The following is a 21,997-nucleotide window of genomic DNA, read 5'->3' on the forward strand; positions in this document are numbered from 1 at the left end:
CTCGAATTGGTTTTTGAAAGAACGCAACACTACAAAAGTCATTACGTTTCAATGAGAGAATTGTTAGGTGCATGCGTGATCAGCTATACTTCTTCACCAATTCAAGAACTGCAATTTGATAGCAGCTTCCTAACCTCAAACAGGCTAGGAAAGTACTTTTTCACTAAGCAAATGAAAACTTGAGAATTGTAGAGTTTTCGCGCCCTGTGAACGGTCTTATAGGCAAACCATTGAGCACTATTTATTGCTTTTTATTTTAATTTTGAAAAAAGCTAACTGCATTTTCTTGTAGCATAAAAGCTCTTTTTGTATTTTTCTTTGCTTTCTTGTTTCCATCATGTTTGTACTGTGGTAGTAGTTTCACCTAATATGAGCTAAAAATCAACCGTAGTACAAGTATCACTTGAGGACCGGATGGCTCAAGAGGGAAGAAGGTTGTTTTCCCCGATAGCCTATTTGCTTGAAGCCACTTCACCCAAGGTGAAAACCCGTTTGCCTGATACGTAATAACAAAATTATCATATAGGATCACGCAAAATTTAAAATATATCCATATACATATACATACCAGCACAAACTTTTCCTAAATTTAAGCTATTTCGATTAGAGCGTGAGAAACGTTAATATATGTTTGATAACAGAACAAAGAACAAAAAAAATTAAGTTCATCTGTATACAATCATATAAAGACAAGTGCGGTCTTTTCCGTTGTGTTCAAAATATACTTAATTCGCTTGCCCCACAACATCTCACCAAGTTGCAAAAGGTATTAGCATTACTACATCTTTAAATGACGCGTGAACCTCAAGATGCACCAACGAAGACTTAGAGGGTTGGCACAACACCTCAAATCGAGGCACTGGGGGTCAGAGTGCTCATACCCTAGCTTCTCCCTCTTGATAGAGCTCCGACGCCGTAATTGTCTTGTTGTCAGTAGTACCCTTCAAAACATTACAATCATCATTATTAGTAGTAATTTGTTAAATAGCTTGTCTATATTAGTTTGTTATAGCTTGTCTACCTTAATGGGCATATAGCACAGAACCGCATTTCCATCGACATTTCCCAAGTTTTCCCATTCATCCAGAGAAACGGGATAAACATCCTCTGGTGGGATTCGGATACCACTATCAAATGGGAAACAGTTGATGATGAAATAAACCCGCCCCTCGATTTCAACTGCGCCAAGATTATTTGGAGGAATGTGACTTTGATCTACAACTGACCAAGAGTTGTTTTCCTCATCATACACTTCAACAGCCGCTCTTTCGCCAGACGGTCTTCCATTGGATTTGTTAACAGAACATTTCCCTCCACCAACAAAGAGCTTGTCATTAACCACAAAAAGACTGGAAGAAAAATGACACTTGTTTGTTGACGACTTTTGTTCCCATGCATTTTTCTTTGGATCAAAACAATACATTATAGCAACTTCTGGTTGCCAGTTAACTGCACTTGAAGAAGACGCATCAAAAAGAGGTGTTCCAGAACCAAAAACTGAGAACTGGGAAGCAGTTGTAGTTTATTCCATTAGGACTTGGGCTTGAGACCTGGAGCCCAGATGAAGATTCTAATTTCGTTCCAAAACGATTTGTTTTGGTTAAAGAAGGTGCAGATTTTAAAGTACTTCCAAAAGAAGCTGAACTTGATAACTGGCAAACAGGAGTAGGACTTCCAAACAATCCGCAGGAAGCTTCACCAGAAAAAAGTGACGAAGACGTAGATGTACTTCCAAGAGTTGTTCCAAGACTTGAACTTGAAGACTGGGAAGCAGTTGTGGGAACTTCCACAGCAAATGAAGCTGAATGGTGCACACTGGTGGCAATATTTGGTCTGTTCACTGCTACGCCATGAAGCACATATATACATGATTTAAAGACTACCGCTGATTTACAACAAAATGTTTCTTTAACTGTATTGAGGGGGGCACTCAATTTAGCAACACACTGCCACCGATTTTTAGGTATACTAAACCTTCGAGGTGCTTCTGATTGGTAAATTGCGTAAATGTGATCTTCAATGCTGCATAGACAATCAATTTGATTGGTTGGACCACAAAATGGAGGAAGGGTTTCCCAAAGGTTTGAACTTGTGTGATAACGTTGTATGACGTAGGTATCGCCCTTTTTGGTGGCTACATAAAGGTAATTACCACACACTGCAGAAAAAAAGCATGCCGCAGCCTCAGGTAGTTGCGCCACTGAAGATAAGGGTTTCCACATCTTAGTCTGGATGTCAAAATACTGCATTGGTATCTGTGGAAGGATGGCAATGAGCACCTGAAATATAATTGCCAAACACAGCACTGTTAAGAGAGAGTATAGTCCACACCTGGGAACTCCCCATCACTGGTCATTTCCCATATAAAATGATGTTTATTGTTACCCTCAATTATATTTAGGCCTTAACTTTCAAGATATAACAACTACTACTACTACTACTACTACTACTACTACTACTACTACTACTACTACTACTACTACTACTACTACTATAATAATAATAATAATAATAATAATAATAATAATAATAATAATAATAATAACAATAATAATGACAATAATACAGCATTTGTAGTGCACAAATTCTATGCGGATATGCTCAAATGCACATTACAATAAAGGTAAGAACTACCTCTTAACAAGAAAACCTAAAATTCTATATCAAGATAAAATTTGGAGAAAATAATTTTACTATTCAAATAAGGTAAAAGTTAAGATAACTACTATTAAATTGAGTTTTAACTACAGTATATATAAGTGCAATAACATTTAGTCGACTACGAAAACGCTTCACGGAATAAATGTGTCTTTTAAAAGTTTGGACTTAAAGCCAGCAACAGTGCTTTCAGACCCAACGGCCAGAGGAAGAGCGTTCCAAAGTTTTGATGCCGCATATGTGAAAGAGCAATCACCAAGAGTGACGTTTTAGATTAACTAAGAAGGAGACTGTCACGAGAGCTCCTTAGATGTATTCTTTGAAGCTTGTTTAAATGATAGTCAGGCCGAATACCATACAAAATACTGTTAGAATAGTCAATCCTTGCTGACACATGCACAAGGGTCTCAGCGCTCAGTCTTGATAGGTATTTCTGTATACGCCGAATATTGTAGAGATAATAAAAAGAAGAACCAGATAATTTCGTGATGTGGGTAGCCATCGACAGTTTTCTGTGTAACCAAGAGCCGAGGTTTCTAGCAGAGGATACGTAATTAGTTTTTTCTCACATACTAAGGGAATGGTGAGTGCTGTCAGCCCTGCCTCTTGATGTAAGAGCTCTGACAGGCGATAGTGTTCTCTTGTGATTCCTGTGTTACATCGGTATTCACAGCTGGATGAGCCCGTTGCAGAGTGAAACATGTCATTCGTCTCCACTGAACAAAGAGAGTGTGAATGATGAAGTGCATTCCCTCGGTACAAGAACGAGTTGACGCGAGCGCCTTATGATGTCAGCGGCAAATGCCACTCCCACTGGATCCTGATGGGGCGTCTGGTGGAGAGACGCACAGATTTGACAGCCTTGCATGATGCGGTGGATTGCATTAGCCATATCAAAGGTGAAAAGATAGGGCCTTGCTACTGACTTCAGTTGGTGGTCTGAGGAGTGACATAACTGAATATGTAACGCAGTTAGGAGGCTATGTCATCTAAAACTTGACGCGGAATGATGATACACTTGCAAACGGGTGACAAGGGGTCTGCGCACTTTACAACTAGTAGTCCATCACTTGCAATCGTGGCAACATTTAGATAGCGTTTGACATCCTTGATATTGTTGAGGTTTTTGGACAGCCAGGCGCCTTGTCTAAGATGGCTATGTGTATGCAGCAGGTCAACACATTCCGAAAGAATTGAGAGCCACGCTGGTCGGTTCTTAAATGGCAGTTTCTCATGGCCATCAAGGAGATCTTGAATGGGTACTCTTCGCACGATAGACTTCTCTAGGCATTGGACAAAGGTACATTCTCGGTACGATTAATTTTTTTATTCATCTTCGCAGGCGGGGGCATTGCAGCCGGCAAAGTCCGGTGGGAGGATCGCGGCGCCGGCAATGTCTCTAACAGACACTTGATAGCGGCTGACCGTAGACTGAAATGTTGAGACCCTGAGGCTGATTGAGAACTCTCCGCGACATAATTTTTCATAAGCCCATCGCCCACAACGCTATGACATATCTGGGACTTTTATAAGGGACCTGCAGGAAAATTTAAATGAGATCAGACCGTCAAACAAATGAGAAATGCAGCTACCATCGTTCAAGTTCGGCGATTTTTTCCGGTTATTTTTTAGCACTTTACAAAAGTTAGCATATGGCTTTTGCAGATGAGACCTTAAAGAAGGACATTTTCCGGCTTTTCACTAGATGTGGAACCACTTCGAAATTTTATTTGAAAATGGCCTAGTTTCGGGCATTTTTAATACGGGGGAAATATTCATAGCTATAGTTTTTCCGTGAAATACCGCTCCTCCAAAAAGTTAGCATATGGCTTTGTTTTCTCCTCATTTAAAGAAGTTCCTTTCCATTTTTTTAGAGAAAAAGAATGATTCGAAGTACTTGGAAAATTTAACCTTAAAGCTGTCCACCTGACTCTTCGGCCTTCTAGCTGCTTGGTCACTTGCATAACAAAAGAATCTGAAGTCTTTGACAAAAAAAAGCACTTCCGCCAAGTCAATTTTCTTTGTAAGAAGCGCGAGAATATCACAGAGAGCCAAAATCTGTAACGTTTACCACATGTTGCGAAGATTGAAGCTAACTCAAAGCACTTTTTCGAAGAAGGCGCTAGGATTTTCATTCAAATGTTCGGTGGGTTCCCGCTTAACGCATAAATGCCGGTTTGAATTGGTTGCGGGGCCTAAATAGCCACCATTGTCTCTTTGAGCGCACCTTAGGTTTCACTTCAACCTCGAAATGGATTGATTGACAGTAGCGTAAGGCAGCAGTGGGACACCAGTATTCCCATAGCTAAAATTGCCACCAATTACAGATACCGGTAGCTAGTTTAGCAAAGGTTTATTAACATGCTGTCTTTAAAAAAAATCTGATGCCGCAAGTACATGTCATGAAAACAATAGCATTCTGAGCGATGCCGTACACAAGGCTTACTGTCAGTTAGAATGCATGCCTTGTGTTGTGGCTGTATCAGGAATGGACTGAAGTGCTTTATAGCTATGGCGATGGATAAGGCCTTGACCTCACAAGGCAACCATGTGGATTAGATGCCACGTAGCTTTGCACTAAAAAGCCTGTTTGGTGTAACCAGGAGCCCATGAACAGGAGCGAGCAACTTCCATACTAAGCCTATGTCACGGCATTTTCACAGACCGATCTATTTTTAGACTACCTTTTCCTAGAAAAAAAGGCAGTTCCGGTTCGGTTACGCTATGAAGTCAAGTTAGTTTCTTGTGATCGAACATCAGGCTTCTGCGGGAGTCTCATGATTTGCGGGAAATTCAATCTAAAAATTAATCGATATCGGTCTGGGAAAACGCCGTGACAGGAATATATGGCTGTTGTTCGTCCCTAGTCATGGGCTTCTGGTGTAAATTGTTGCCTCAGGTGATGTGTAGGTTCGCTCCAATACCGGGTTCCAATACCGGGCGACTCTTGGAAATTGTGCCCTAGGCTTCATGGAAGAAGGAGTGAAGCTCATCGGTCCAGGGAACAGGGTCTTAGGATTGGCGGCCAGCTATAGCGTCGTCGAGTGGAGCTAAAAGCACGGAGCAACATAGTACGACACAGGACAAGATCTTTTAAGGGTAAAAAAAATAATCTTAACTGCGTGACGGTCTCGAGAGCTGGACAGAATACTACTGAGGTGACTTCAATAAACTCTCTTTTTTTAACAACAGTTTGTTTACTGCTCTAGCGCTAGAACGACTAGACACTTAAATAAAGTTTTTTTTCTGCTATCGCCTCACCATGGTGGAAAATTCTGCTAGTCTGGAGGAGTACGTCCTCTACGAATGCCATTAATCTCTGATAGAGGTCCTCTGGACATTCATTTGGCTCCAAGCAGTTACCTGGAATCCGTAGTGCTGGCACATAGTATGCCAGGCGGAGTAGATGTTGAATTCCTGCCTATTGTATTTCGGGAAGTCACTGGACAGTAATTTGCTTGTCAACATGATAAACAACAGCGCTGCAGATGCCGAGACCCAAAGTCTTAGAAAAACCTGGAGTAAATCCGTTTTGAAAGACTTTTGTTTTTCTTGAGATGTCCTTCTTTTGCATGACTGCTTGTCGTTGTTCTCTCTGTTCTTAAATTTTTATGCCCTGGCAATGCTAAGGCAATGATTCCAGAAAGACCATATGTCAAGTTCAATTTCTTTTTTGTGACTCTTCTTTGTTATGCGTCGTCTTTCACTTTTCTTTACAGAAATGTATCAATGGATCGATTGGACAAATCAGGTAACACTGGCAAATCTTACATTTTCTCTGCAGGATCGATTCAGAATTACTGATGTCATCCAATTCAAAATAATCGCAACTTGTATAGTTAAATTGACTTCTAGCCTCGTTTTCTTCCAATAAAACAACGAGTTCATCCCCTGAACTCAATCCTTGATTGTAGCTCTGAAATAGAAATATCTCTTTTCTTTCTAAAAGAAATCATGATTCAGCATAACTGCTGTACGACTAGCGATGCCGTGAAAACACTGAAGTGACATGCTTAAAATGGTTTACTCCTAAATTGCTCCCAGGCCCATTGACAAGTAAATTACATATACTATGGTGTAAGACGGTTAATTGAGAGGTTGAACATGTGACGTTTTTGTCAACAAGGACGCCACTGAAACAGCTGAGGAGAAACTGGGTCGAGACAAGCGTCCGAGACGTGACTTGTTTGCATTAAGCCGGTTACGGCATTGCTAGTTCAACACGGTTGTACAGCAGTTAGCTCAGCAGTTATGCTGTATCATGACTTCTTTTAGAAATACAAGAGATATGTTTTCTAAGAGGTACGATTAAGGATTGATTTCAGAGGATGAACTTACTGTTTTATTGGAAGAGAACAAGGCTAAAAATCCTCAGTTTTAAGTTATCGATGTTAACGATAGTTAAATGCATCAGATGATAAATCCTGAATGTAAAGCAAATTTCAGATTTGAAAAACATGATCTGCCAGTGTTAGCTGATGCGTCAATCCATTGGTACATTTCTATAAAGAAAAGCAAAGGGTTTCAAAAAAAGAAAAAAAATTGATGGTCATTAAATCTTTACAAATTTCAACATGGTCTTTCTGGAATCGCGGCATTAAGTCAGTAGCATCGGTAGCACATTAGATTTAAAGGACGCAGCTGAGAAAAAACTTAAGCACACACAAAAGATGGATATAGGTATCAAGCAAAACAAATATCCAGCTTCCAAAAAGGGCTACTCTAGGTTTTCGATTTTTTGCAAGACTGAGTCCAGGCTTCTGAAGCATTGTTCTTCACAATGCACGTACAACCGATAAAGGAAAGTTTCTTTGATACATAAAAGGAAATAGAAAGTTGACTGTCCAATATATGTACAAAAAAATAACAAAAATCCATCAAAAAAGGGAGTTATTGCTAATAAAATGAACTTACCTACTCGCGTTTTTGTTTTTAATCACGGACGGCAAATACCCAGCTTTGATGTTTGTGACTTCACCGAACGAATGAATGGTGATTTATATACCACACACATCACAAAGTCTCATGGCGGTTTACAAATTTGTTTATAGGGTGCGATCGGTCGTCAGCTTGTAAAAGCACCTCTGGCTGCCGCTATCAGTCCATACTTAATCTCCCACCTACCCAGCCCACGCATGTATGTGAAAGGAGGACAGACCACAACACCGGGGGTCTCCCCCTTCCTCTTCAAGAGCAGTGTGGGTTCTTTAACGTCCCACAGTTTTGATTCAGTCAACAGGAAATAACTGTTCAAAATTATAGAAGAACTCTAACAAAACACAGGGGAGCCGAGAAGGGACATGGATGGACAAAACTGGAGAGGATTTAAATGGATTGAATTTGGGTAAATTTGAAAAACGTCGGCCCACCTTTTTTCAAATTTATATCAGTCTATGTCAAAATGTCATTTACACAGCTGGAAAATCATTCTCAGTTGTTATGTGGCCGTGATTTTGCAAATGAAAGACTCTTGCTCTGCCAATTTGACGTTTAGAGCTCATAATTAACAAAATTAAAGAAAATTACCTAAAATAGCGTGACCTAGCCCTTTAAAATCTACGACACGGTCGTCAACGAGAACGCCACAAAACAACAATATCATTGGTTAAAAGAGGAAAAATAATCGTGCTGCACGTGCGGCACGCATTTTAGCACATAAACGTGAGTTTTTGACGACAACGCGAGCTCACAAATGTGAATCTTTCATTTAAATGTATTTACTCTGACCGCTTCTACCAAATTATTTTTAGGATAATTTGCCCACACTGTACGACAAGAACGAGATGGGCTTATCACAAAAACCTGAAGTGACGTTTTCGTCGACGACGTCGTAGTAGATCTTAATGTCCTTAGTAACGTCAGGGATGCCGGTCTCGACCCAGTTTCTCATTGGCTATTTAGCAAAGTAAAGTAAAAAAGTAAAGTAACCATATTTAACGTCGATAACTCGTAACAGTAATTCAACTGAAAAACCTCAGGTCGACGGTGCGCTCATTTTACTCCCCCCTCTCCATCAGTGTTCCGTTTTACGGGTATTTAAAGCTATTTAGCTACACGGAAAGGAAAGAAGTCGAAACAAGGATGCGACATCAGGGAATCGAACTCAGGACCTCTTGCACCAAGGCCGCGCACTAGCTAACCGCATAACGTGTCCACACATACAAACGTCAATACGGAGCAATTTCATATCCTTGGGCTGCTGTACTAGTTAAAAAATATATGGGATATATAGGTTTCCCTCGTAAGACATAATTGTTGGCGAATCGCCTTGCTTGAGCAACGATCACTGCTCGGGCAGTGCAGAACAAATAAAGCTGTCTTAAGGGTGTCTCGAAAACGAAGACCCTAAAACCCCGAAAACTCGAAAAATAAGTAATCCAAAACCCTCAATGTGGCTAACCCTCGGCCTAAAGTTGGTTTTGAGGCCTAGAGCGTCACAGGACCAGTATACATGTGTACATACTACGGGAAATGAAGGTGTGAGGCCACACATAGAGTGTGATTACTCAGTTAAATATGGCGGATCACCCAGCTTTCACTTTGAATAACCAAATGGAGAGTTTTGGGTTACATTTTTCGAGTTTTCGGGCTCTTAGGGTCTGTTTTATCTATGATGTAATCGAGTCACGTGCATTTTCACTGTCACGCAATAAAAAAATAAATCGAAAACCATCCAGTGAAAAAAGTCAAGAATTCGTGATGTTGTAGAAGATAAATGAAGAAGACAAGTCTCCAAGTTTTAGGCCTGTGCGTGTCCCCAAACTTCAGATATTCGTCGAAATGTTTCGCAGAAATTTACAGAGCCCAGTATGAAAACGCCATGTTAGCTCACGTTGGTGCACATCTGTGGTGCACCAATATGGCGGCCGGAAAATAGTGTCAACATCTGTTACTTACTTTGGCTATCTAGGCGAGTGATCATCTGTACTGAACAAACAGCTATTTACCTAAGCACTTTTCCTAATGCTTTAAATTCTAAAAAGGCTCAAAACCATGAGATAAATATATATTTCTCAACAAACTCGAGCGTCGCCTCGTGTCACGCACCGCCATAACTCAGAAATTCAAAATGCTCTGGTTTCCAAACGAAGCACGCTGTTGAGCTTTTATTAAAATTGCAAATGGATACAAATTTACCGCCTCTTATGCGTGATGAGGATAAAAACTTTTGTGGCTCTTTAGTTTTGGATTTTAGAAAATGATGACGTCACGTGAAAACGATCCATACCCGAAGTTGTGCAACCACATTATTCTCTCTCTGTGTTCTCTTTGTCTGTTGATTAAAACCTGTTCTTGAATTTTATGGTCTCGATTTATTACAGGGTCTTAGTCAAATCGCTGTAAATTTTGGGGGAAAACACAACGAATCAAAAGACGAAACTTACCTCGCTCGAGGTACGTAGTTTGGCCTTCTCATCGCCAAAAGTTGAACTTGACGGGACGAGCCTGTACAACAGTGACTGATGAAGAAGGGCGTGTATCTCTGGTTGTCCTTGCATCTCCTCTGAGTTTAGTTCCTTGATTACATCCTCGATGTCTACCAGGCCCAAACGAACACCTTCGATCACTTTTGCTGCTACAGGCATTCTTTCTTCCTTTTTGCTCTTGATCCACTGCATCACCGATTTGAAAACAAAGTTCTCTGAAGGAGCGTTGAGGTCGTCTCGACTGAGAAGATTGAACAGCTGATCTACATCAATATGCGACAAGAATTCTTCTTTTTCACAAATCTCCTCGTACATCGAAGCCATCTTACATTTGCTAGCCTCTAGCCAGTCCTTTAGTCCGTGCCTATCAGCTATCCTACAGATGCGACAGTAAGTTTTCAAATCAAGCTTCCGCAGAACAAATTCGGTCTGAAGGTAATCACAGCACTGTTGGATAGCACTTGTAACTTGTAGATGATCAGCAGCAAGTAAAACTTCAAACACGTTTTCATCATTAATACTGATCTCTCCACGGTAGATGAAATCCATCACAATCTTCAAAGCAGCCGTTGAGATGTTCTCATCTTTGAGTTCGATTACTTCCTGGTTGGATTCCTTCATTCTGCGAGCAAACATGGCGTGGAAATAATCACTATTTGCAGCGAGTACAACCCGATGAGCTGGAAACTCGTCGTCTCCAACTTTTAAACGGACATCGATGAATTCACCCTGCTCACGAAACAAAGCACACTTAGACAGTAGAATTTCAGAATGAGTGACGGCCATATTTGAATTACGGCAGGACACACGAACGCACCGAAAGCGCAAACGAGAGATTCACAGTGACGTCATCGAATTCTAAAACCAAAACCGCAAGTTGTTTTGAATTTTTTTTCTTTCGGAGGTTTTCCTAGCCTGCGAACGCAGACGTATTTCTGGCGGTAGTGTAAAGGCATAGATTTCTCTGGTGGTCACAGTAGAATATTTTATTAACCTGAAATGGCCTCTCCACAACGGCCACCTCTCTACAACGGCCACCTTTTTTTGTCCCGGCGGACAGCCGATACATTACCTCTTGTTTAAACCTCTCTACAATGGCCACGTCTCTACAACGGCAACGGCCACTAAAGCGCGTCCTCAACTGGCAATTGACAGCAGACGCCATTTTGTACAAAGGGAAAAGCCTTTGCATTTTCGACGGGCCTGGGTACGTAATGACGCTTCCGTTTTGCAAAATCATTTCCGCTTCCTCATCTTTTATATAGATCATCTTTTGGTTATATCGAACATCTTTTAGTTGTATCAAACATCCTTTAGTTATATTGGGCATCCTTTATTGCACATAACATTCATGTATGAAACGAAACATTGATATATGGAAATTCGATATTTTGTCCGTAAAGGGCCTTCATGCCTAAAGTTGGTTTTTTGAGTAACCTCAATCCAAGTTCAAGTCCTTCATTCGCTACAACTTGTTTCAAAGTAAAAGCTGGGCAATCCACGATATTTGACTGAGTAGCCACGCTCCACATGTGGCCGGACATCTTCATTTTCTCGTCGGATGTATATGTTGACATTGTGACATTCTAGGCCTTAAAACTAACTTTAGGCCTAGGGTTAGCCAAATTGAGGGTTTTGGGTTACTTTTCTCGAGTTTTCGAGGTCTTACAATAGGGTCTTACGGCCTTCGTTTTCGAGACACCCAACGAAATGCCTTTTTTATAATGTAACTTTTGAAACAGTGTTACAAAATAGCGAGAAATTAAAAGAAAAATAAAACAAATACCAGCAATCTCGCAATCTAATTAACAAGTTAAGAGTCTCGACAACGCTGTTCGCGTCATTTTTGAAAATAAACTAATCAGATTGCGAGAAAGTTTTTGACGTTTGCTCTTTCTTTGTCTGATCTTGGGCACGCTCTGAAATACACATTTACTTTGACGTTGAATGAATAAACTCGAATCCAAACTCGAACATGCCTTACTCCCTGAATATTGTGGTAAAAAACAAATAGAATGTGGTTCAGGGATGTCTGTGCTCTTATCGACAACGATATTCGTCATTACAGGTCAACATTGTGACCACTCAGTGATGAATATCGCTGTTGATAGGGGTACAGACACTGAGCAAAATTAAAGACCAAGACGTGGTTTAGCTGCATATAATTTGGCTAGAGTTTAAATTAATTTACGCATTGATGTAGCTCCTTGAGTTTACATCTTAAAAACGAGAAATAAAAAAAAAAAAAAAGATTTTTTTCACGGATCGTTCTTCCTAATGTCATTTAGGTTCTGCAAGTTTTTAATACGCGGCGGCATTTAGACCAACCGAGTAATTAAAAATGATAGCGTGGTTTACTGCTGCGTCGAAATCAATAAAGTAATGATTGTATTTGTATGTACTGGCGTATTAAAACTACAAAGTTGACGAGGAGCATTAATAAAATGTTGCGTCTCGATTTGTTTTATCTCCTCGTCAAGTCACGATACACAGTTGAGAATTTCACTCAAGTCAGATCAGGACGTTTGTCTCTGATGGCATAGAGACTTGTTGAGAGTGGTGACAGATATTAGATACTCCATTACTTCTAGACAGAAGCATGAAATTGTCTTAAATTCCTTTTGAAAGAGAAAGGCACTTCAAAGTTCCCCTCTCTGGCATCCGAGTTAAACAAAGGCGAAAGGCAAAGCACAAAAAGTGACATTTTTCCCTTGGGATACACGCTTAATTAAAGAGGAAAGAACATACTGACCTTACCCACACTAACAAAAACAAATTATGGACTCAAGTGTATCCGATTCCAAGCTCCCGGACAGTATCACAACAATAACAACGGATCATGACTAAACACCACACGAGTACATACGGGTAACATACGAGTAACATACGAGTAACATACGGAACATACGGAACATACGGATACATACGAATACATACGACTCACATACGACTAACATACGAGTAACATACGGATACATACGACTAACACACGGATACATACGACTAACATACGGATAACATACCAATACATACGAGTAATACGAGTGTTTTTAAGCTTTGCAAGCATTTTTGCCCGTCAGCAATCACGTTCCCGTTTCAGTTTGAGGGGGGGATGTTGATCGACCCCCGCGCGCCCCCAGGCTTTCGTTAAATTTAGTCACAGTAAAATAAATTCACATGGAGTGCAAAACCCTTAGCTTGCGCTGCAAGATGACAATATATTTTGGATGTCGCTGACGTCGTATGACGTCATCAGATCCGCCATATTGATTTCACTATTTCACCTCAGTTGCCTTTTTTAATGGCAAAAAAATCAGTGCGAAATCAAGCCAGAAAGCTTAAATGTAACCATGTACATGTAAAAATGTATCGATTTTGTAATTTCGTGTTGAGAAACTAGAATAATTATGTTTAAAATGTCGAATTTTTGGAACAGTTGACACATTAAAAAATCCGCAAGCAATAAAGGAACAGCTGCTTAAAGTTTCAGCAACAGAGTAAATCTCCTTTCCAAAATTTGCAAAATCTGAGGGGGGTGGCATCCAACCCTTTATCACCTCATTTACAAAACCCTGAGGGGGTGGCATAAAACCCCCTTCCCCCCCCTTCCTCCCCCCCCCCCCCCCCCACACACACACACTTCATATCAGAGGTCCAAGGGGTATGTATTTTTCGCATCGAGATATCAGGAATTACAAAGCTATTAAAGCCGTCAAAAGCTCTTAACAATTCAAGACATATTGAAACGTTCCTTGCAACACTAAATAACTAAATATTTATTGACGGTATGTAAACCCTGTTGTATTGATTGGCAATCAAAGTTTCACTAAACCTGCAAAACTAGACAATAGAACAAAACATTCAGGGGCACCCAACGTCAACTTTCGGAAAATATCTGTTCGGAAGACGATTTGAGATCTATAATTTTCGGAACATTTGTTGTAAAATTTCTTGCTTGCTTGCCTCTCCTAGGACTTATTGCCCATTTTTAACGGATTTTTACCCTGAAAAGGTCACCTAGAATTTTCGGGAGCCTTTTTTCTGGCTGAAAATTTCGAAAAAGTAAGTTTTAATCCCTATAATGTTCGGATCACTAGATTTTTAGCTAGGAAATCTGAACAGATGAAAGATTTTTAGGGGATAAAAATATGCCTTTATCTACCCTTTTAAATACGAAAATACGTTTGACAATGCTATGTTTAAGTGGTGAACTATATTCTCGTTGGGTGCCCCTAAACATTTTGTCTTTACTCTGTATGTCAGACAACTGAAACTGGAAACTGCTAACTTTAACTGCAAACTGTAACTGTAACTGCTAATGATAACAAACAACAATTCCGGAAAGTTATTTAAGTATTGGTACAATATTTTAGCTATAAATGTAAATATTTAAAAATTAAAATGGAGTCAGTGGAATTAAGTCTTCAAAAGCCTGAAATACAAACTGAATTCGAAATAAAAAATTATTAAGACAACTCAGTGATACTGTAACTAAAACTGTAACTGCTTAATGCACACAACTACTACATATATTATTTTGGTCATAAAGCGATCCTCAAATAGTAGACACACTCGGAAAACAAAACTTCACACGTGGTTTCAGGGCTGTGAGCTACGGTGCTTTTAAAGGGACATCTACTTCTTCTCCTCTTTTTCGTGAGAGACAAGTGTCTCTGCTCTCTTTTTGTAATCTTGATTTTGTCCGCCGCTCACTTTTTTTTACTGCTCACTTTTTTTTAGCCCCTCACTTTTTTTTTCGCCGCTCACTTTTTTCCGCCGCTCACTTTTTTTCCGCCGCTCACTTTTTTCCACCGCTCTCTTTTTTTTCCGCCGCTCACTTTTTTTCCGCCGCTCACTTTTTTTTCCGCCGCTCACTTTTTTACACCGCTCTCTGTTTTTTCCGCCGCTCACTTTTTTTCCGCCGCTCTCTTTTTTTTCCGCCGCTCACTTTTTTCCGCCCGCTCACTTTTTTCCGCCGCTCACTTTTTTTTCCGCCGCTCACTTTTTTTTCTACCGCTCACTTTTTTTTCCGCTGCTCACTTTTTGACCGCTCCTCACTTCCGGCCACGTGAAAGCGAGGCAAACGAGTATCTTTACTACAACATGGCGGACGAAGAGCTGGCATCCGAGATAGAAAAGGTATAAAACTTCACATTTTGTTGTGCTAGTTTTGCGATTCAGATAGGTACATTATGTTCTTTTCAAGTGTAACGATAAATTATGTCTGTTTTATCATAGGTTTTTACTTTTCTGAGGGAAAAAAGAAAAGTGGACTTCGATGTTTGCGATAGGTTTCGGAAAGAAATGGTAAGCCTACGATTTTTGAGTTGAACACCCGGGTTGAACATAATACCAAATCCCGTAGTGAGTGCACTGTCTTTACTGACGTTCCACTACCTGAAGCCACCCAGAAACATGTAAGGGTAGATCTCCGTTAACAGTTATCATACACGTACTACTACTACTACTACTAAAACTACCACCAACACCACCACCACCAAATTGCTATGATTGCTGGAATATCTGTCTTTGATAGCACAAAACTCAGGGGCACCCAACGAGAATATAGTTAAAAACCACTTAAACATAGCATTGTTAAACGTATTTTAGTCTTTAAACGGTAGATATAGCCATATTTTTATCCCCTAAAAATTTTCCATCTGTTCGGATTCCCTAGCTGAAAGTCTAGTGATCCGAAAATTATAGGGATCAAAACTTACCTTTTCGAAAATTTCAGTCAGAAAAAAGGCTCCCGAAAATTCTAGGTGACCTTTTTAGGGTAAAAATCCGTTAAAAATGGGCAATTACACCATTTTTTAGATATTCGAAAATCCTAGGACAGGCAGGCAAGCAAGAAATTTTACAACAAATGTACCGAAAATTCTAGATCTCAAATCGTCTTCCGAACAGATATTTTCCGAAAATTAACGTTGGGTGCCCCTGAAAACTTTGCCTTTGCTGTTAGTTAAATAAACGACAGGCAGTCTATTGCAAACAGTACTTAGACCACGTGACGTTAGCCAAGGCCATAGTTGTATTCAAGCGATTATGAAAACAGTTTCTAGGAGGTAATGATTTGTCTCCTGACTACAATCTGCGATATACTGCAAACCATAGTTTCTGTTGCCTTTTTTATCTAGAGCCCTTCGAGTAATAACCTAATTAATAATGTAACCTTTAAAGGTAATTGTGTTGTACAAGCAGCTCTTCATTATTATTTTAGTTGTGACCTTTTTGCTTAATTGCCTCTTTATAGATGGATTTCACAGCTATAAGAAGTGCTAGTGATAAAGACTTTGAGGCTCTTGGTTTGAAACGAAGAGGAGATGTGCTTGCTTTGAAATCATTTGTTTCCAGCGGTGGAATAGCTGAGGGAAAAAATGAGGAAAGAAGTGAGAAAAAGAGAAAGCTCTTAGAATTATCTAAACAGCTTGTAAAGAAGTCAAGCAAAGGGAAGGCAAAGACACAGGAAACACCATCATCAAAGGAAAGAAAGCATCCACAGAAGTCTGCATTGAAGAAAATCCAAGTTGGATGGCATCATTACAACGAGGACTTAAAGCGCAATGTTGCTGTTCGCCTAGCAAAAGGAGGGGGCACAAGGGAGTTAATGGTTCCATTATCTACAACAGAAGATGATATGATTGATCTCCTGACAAATGTGTTTTTCCCTGAAGGATATTCAGTGCATGGATACACTCATGAATTAAACTCGCAGACTTTAAGTTTGAAGAAGTAATAGGTGATGAGTTCACATCACTGTCATGTTACATAGCAAAGTACAACTTAAGCAAAGTGAAGAAGTACCTCTTGTCAAGGTGTGTAGACATGAAAGGCATTGAGAAGAAAAAGAAAGTTCACTATGTCAGTGATGATGATGATGATGAGGCTGCTTTACTTACACCTGCTTTTGAGAGCAAGCAGAATACCAGTACATCCTCGACCCCATTAACAGGCCTGTTGGGATCATCTGAGGAGAGAGCAGCTCTAAAGGACAGTCAGTTAATGGAATATCTTGATTCTTTGGAGAAGGATCAAGCAAAGGAATGTGCTGCACAAGAGCAAGCTAGAGAAGAACATGTACAGGCTAGACAGGAGGAACTACTTAGTCTGCGTAGCAGTAGAGCTCAAAGGGTGCCAGCTGAACCAGATGTGTGTGAACCACATATTACAGTGTCGGTGAGACATGTGTCACTAGGTGTCCACACCCGCAGATTCCCCAAAAGGAGTGATATGACATGTTGTGCCATCTATGACTGGGTAGGCTCGCTGAGCCTCACTCCTCAATACTTTACCCTTTCATCCTTCAGTGAACCAGTTGTGAATCCTTCCTTACCTGTTGAGTCAGTGGACCGTGTGATGCTGGCAATGGCAGAGTGCACTGAAGCACCTGCCTATCCAGATGAAGAAGTCTTATTTCAAGGATTTGGAGAAAACCCAGCAGATGCTGATGTTGACTACCCACTAGATGCTACTGTGCCTGATTTAAATATTATTTGCGAAACACCACCTCCATTTTTGATGGCCAATGATGAAATGTGAGTACCTAACATCTATGTGTAATTAACCATCACTACAATGCTTTGTTTTGATGAGTGGTTATTCACCCCTTTGTCTCAATATCTGATTTTCATTTTTTCACCTTGGACTAACCCTTTAACTCCAAATTGCCACTTACAGATTTTACTTTGTCTGGCAATCTTTGCTACCGGTATTCTGTTGTCTTGGCTGTAAATAGGGATAAAAACCCATGTCATTGAGTCAATTGTTTACAACCATATTCCATATTGTATACTTCCTCAGCCATGTACCATAAATGCCAATATTCCTCATAGCCAATTATTGAGATTCTAAGAAAACTAACCTCATTGCGCACATTGCCCTTTCCTTGCTTACTTTTTTTTCTAGTTACAGGAGTTAGTGTATACTAATGTTTGTTCAAAGGGACATGACAGTATACTCATTATCATAAACACGCTCTCCTACCCCTTTGCCATCTTAAAGGCGCTATGTCACGTTATTTTAGGGTTTTTAGCCAAAATCTTGAGTTAATCACGAGTTAAAATTTGAAAATGGCAATGTGGAATTCCTATACTGATAAAATTATCGTTACATCACAAACAAGGTGAATGTGAGCAAAAACGACCATCATCAAGGTTATTTGCCACAAACGTAGAAAACGTCAGGCAGACTTTTTTCAAGATTACCCAAATGCAATCCGTTTCAATCTTGTCCATTTGTGTCCATCCATGCCTCTCTTTTCTTTTGCTGTATTTATTTTATGTTGTTCAACAGTTACATGGTTATTGCAATGTATCATTCTACTTTTTGTGCTTTTTGGGTGTCATGAAAATGACATAATTTTGCGTGACATAGCCCATTTAAATGTAAAAATACCTTGAGTTTCTCTATAGACAACTAGTCTCTGTTACTTGTTTAATTTGTTAGCAATGACACTTCCGCAAGTGTGAAGGACACTTTGCAGACAGGTTTCGTAAGCGGCAATGTCGCTGATTGTCCAGGACAACGATTCAGGGAAATGATTAACAACCTCCCCAGTGCAGACACTGAAAGGGGACACCAATTCCTGAAGTAAATATGAATGTGAGGTATCATATAATTAATCTTGATCCACTGCAAGGTCACATGGATGTCTAATAGTTGCAATTAAGTCCATTTTGGAATTTACCTACAGGTAACAAAATACATCTTTGCACATAGTTAGGCTCAATCTAGATTTGTTCAAAACGTCCAATCAGTTCTGTTGCTGTAGTGTCAGCAATGTTAAACATGTACTTTTTTTGTAAGTTTTGATCACTGTTGGGTAATGTGTAGAGTTCCAAGCCATACCAGGGAATTGTGTAGTATCGTTTCAGAAATCGCGATGATACCCGTAACACAATGCAAAATAGGCCTTCTTGATATTTCCTAATATGACATTATTATGAACAATTAATTCACTTTTGATTTATCTGAGAAGGCATAATGAAAGGTGCAGTCCACGCCTGCTTTCCTATTTCCATGCCAGCAGTTGACAGTTATACAGGTAGTTGCCTGCAGAGGAGAGACTATGTTACGTATTAAAATCCTGTCCAGATTGCGTGCTGTGACACCGATATTAGACATGCAAGTACAGTCACCCACTTTGCCCAAGAGTCTCCTTAATAACCTAGGTATTCTTTAATGAAACAAGATATTGTATTGCTAGTTCAAGCAAAATTCTTTTACTGTGTTTTTTCAGGCCTTGACACAAAGGAGAATGAATGCCCTCGAGAAACTTACTGCTGGAGGTGTAACAAACATATGGGTCCACAGAGAAACTGTCATGCTTGATCTTCTCAAACTATATGAAACGTCAGGAGAAATAACACAACGCCTTGCAACCGTTTCCTTCTACGGAGAACAAGGAATGGATCTGGACGGTGTCAAAAGAGAAGCTTATTCGATATTCTGGAGACAGGTCCTACACGAGTACTTCGACGGGAGCTCTACATTTGTCCCGCGAGTCGGCCCAGGCATTGAGGAGTCGACAATGAGAACACTTGGTCAAATCATCAGCCATCAATATGTTCTCACAGGTATATTTCCAGTTCAGATCAATAAGGCCTTTGTTGTTGCTATGCTCTGTGGGCTGCAAGCACTCGACAACGAAGACCTCGTAGAGGCTTTCCTGGAGTACGTATCGGATAATGAATCCATGGCGTTAAAAGCAGCTCTGGCACAGTCAGAGCAGGGAGGGCTCTCTGATGAATCCTATGGTTTCTTAATAAATTTTTTTAGTGATTACCAAGTGAAAAAGAGGCCTTCGGCCACCAACCTAAAAGCTATTGTGGTCCAAGTGGCCAAAAATGAGTTGCTGTCAAGGCCTGCCATGGCAATGGATAGTATGAGGGAGGGCCTTCGCGACGGTGATTATAAAGATCTGTGGAAGTACTCAAAGGAGGATGTCTTTAAGGTATATGAGGTGATGCGCGTGACGCCACAGCGAGTTCTGTCGATGCTGTCTGAGGAGCCTTCTACACATGTGCACAAGTGCCGTCTACAGATCCTTTCCTACCTGAAGAAATACATCAGGTGCCTTAGCCGAAAGGAGCTTGAGCTGTTTCTTCGTTACATCACGGGGAGTTCCCTGCCAGTTGTCGAGAGTATCAAGGTTATATTTCATGTGAACGAGTTAGGCTGCCTACCCCATCCTATTGCACATACCTGTTCAGCTTCTATTGACCTTCCAGATGGTGGGTATGCAAGTTTTAACGATTTCAGAGTGCAAATGGACTCTCTCCTTAGCAATGAACTTTCATGGAATTTCACGTCAGTGTGAACTCACCCCTGCCTTGAACACAGACTTGTTAATTCTTACGTTCATCGCCTGAAAATGACGGACCGGCTCCGCTTATTTCCCTGCCGTAAACAAGCGATGCCATTTTTGACGGCCGATGCCATTGTTGGTATCGAAGCCTTCTTATTCGGTTAGCTTTCAAGTAATTGTTAGGGTTAGCACCAGTTAAATACTCTAAAATTGCAACATTATAGCCTTGGGTTCGGTAGCGTAGAGGGTAACTTGCATTTGCTCTTAATCCATTGAACGTTCGATCAACTTTTAAAATTTTTGTTTTAAAGTTTTTTGTTATTTCTTTTTTATTCTACGTGACATACGCTGCTAATCTAGCCCTAGATTAAGTAATTTTTTCCTCATTTACAAACGCCAAAGTTAACAGTCCAAACGGCATCACTTGTTTACGAAAGGGAAAATTGCAGCTTCACAAATATTACAGGTTCGGAATCTTTCATTTGTGATCAATTTGTTGAATTTTGAAACAGTTATAGCGCTCAAGCTTGCGTGATATCGTCTCATTTTAGCCTACTCGGCCTTCGGCCTCGTCCACTAAGTATTAGGCGATATCATGCTCTCTTTCGCTCTATATAACTGTAAGTATTTTCCTTCAGCAGTTCCTTGTTTACGGTAAATACGGTCATGTTTGTGTGTCGTGACAATGAGCCCGTACTCGGCCGGATCTGAAAGCGGCTTAGACCATTAAAGAAACATACGGTTATAATTATCACGACAATTTGGGTTCGAGATTTCTGGCGCTGAGTTTGAGATTCAGTTGGTACAGTACTCGTTAGTTGATGTTGAGCTCGTTTAACTGAAACAAGATTGTTGGTGAAGACCTACGAGTTCATGATCTCGTTTCAGCCAATGTAGGCGATGTTATTACCCCATTTAATTGCCTCAAGCAAACCTAATGTCAAGGTTTTGAAGACTTGCGTTATACCTCCACTATGACTCATTCGAAATGGAGTGAGTCGTAAGCGTTGTGGTTGTTTTATACTAATACGCACGTTTCTTATCACTGAATAAAGTGTGTAGTCAATATGTGACAACTGTGAACGTGATCCATTTGGTCTGAGAGTAAACTTTCAACGAAAAATGGTGTTCCTAAGGGACTAGGAGTTTGTGTTTGATTGCAGTTTATCTGACGACCAATACGCAGTGCAATCGTTTTGCCTTGTGAATTGTGTTTGTTTGCCTCCATTCAAATACATTTTATAATAACATAAAGGAGAAAGAAAACAAAACTAATAAATTGTGTTTATCGTCTATTTCTTGCATCGATATTGGGGAAGGATGTTTGGGAAGGGCCCATGGAAGATTTGTGGAAGATGAGGGTGGGATAATTCTGAGAATTGGTTCATGCTTAGCGTAAGAGTAAGTGGAAATTGTGCAAACAACCAGGCGCTGATTAAGGGTGCCGGGCTGGGCTTTGGATATCATATGAAGCAAGCCAGCTCAAAAGCTGCTTAATCGAGAAGTATCATGAGCACAGTGCCACGCAAGAAATTGGAGCGATCTGGTGATTGTGCTTAAAGGCGCTGTTACACTGTGCAATTTTTCGCGCAACTTGTCTTGA

The 21,997-nt window shown here is 40.3% G+C and overlaps 3 protein-coding genes across 3 annotated transcripts; 2 read left to right on the top strand and 1 right to left on the bottom strand.

The window, feature by feature from the left end:
* Positions 1-865: 865 nt before the first annotated feature.
* Positions 866-10,961, bottom strand: LOC138038626 (kelch-like protein diablo). The gene is made up of 3 exons (XM_068884613.1): positions 10,044-10,961; positions 1,817-2,279; positions 866-1,449 (listed from the first exon to the last, which is right to left on the bottom strand). Exons 1-3 carry the CDS (start codon positions 10,869-10,871, stop codon positions 1,007-1,009), a joined length of 1,734 nt encoding a protein of 577 aa, XP_068740714.1. The 5' UTR covers positions 10,872-10,961; the 3' UTR covers positions 866-1,006.
* Positions 10,962-15,188: 4,227 nt separating this feature from the next.
* Positions 15,189-16,824, top strand: LOC138032869 (uncharacterized). The gene is made up of 3 exons (XM_068880579.1): positions 15,189-15,224; positions 15,324-15,392; positions 16,342-16,824. Exons 1-3 carry the CDS (start codon positions 15,189-15,191, stop codon positions 16,822-16,824), a joined length of 588 nt encoding a protein of 195 aa, XP_068736680.1.
* A 2,520-nt stretch (positions 16,825-19,344) lies between these two features.
* Positions 19,345-20,513, top strand: LOC138037724 (uncharacterized). Its single transcript, XM_068883635.1, has one exon. It carries the CDS (start codon positions 19,345-19,347, stop codon positions 20,404-20,406), a length of 1,062 nt encoding a protein of 353 aa, XP_068739736.1. The 3' UTR covers positions 20,407-20,513.
* Positions 20,514-21,997: the final 1,484 nt, after the last annotated feature.

Source organism: Montipora capricornis, chromosome 2 (assembly GCF_036669925.1).
Source record: "Montipora capricornis isolate CH-2021 chromosome 2, ASM3666992v2, whole genome shotgun sequence".
NCBI classification, from domain to species: Eukaryota; Metazoa; Cnidaria; class Anthozoa; order Scleractinia; family Acroporidae; genus Montipora; species Montipora capricornis.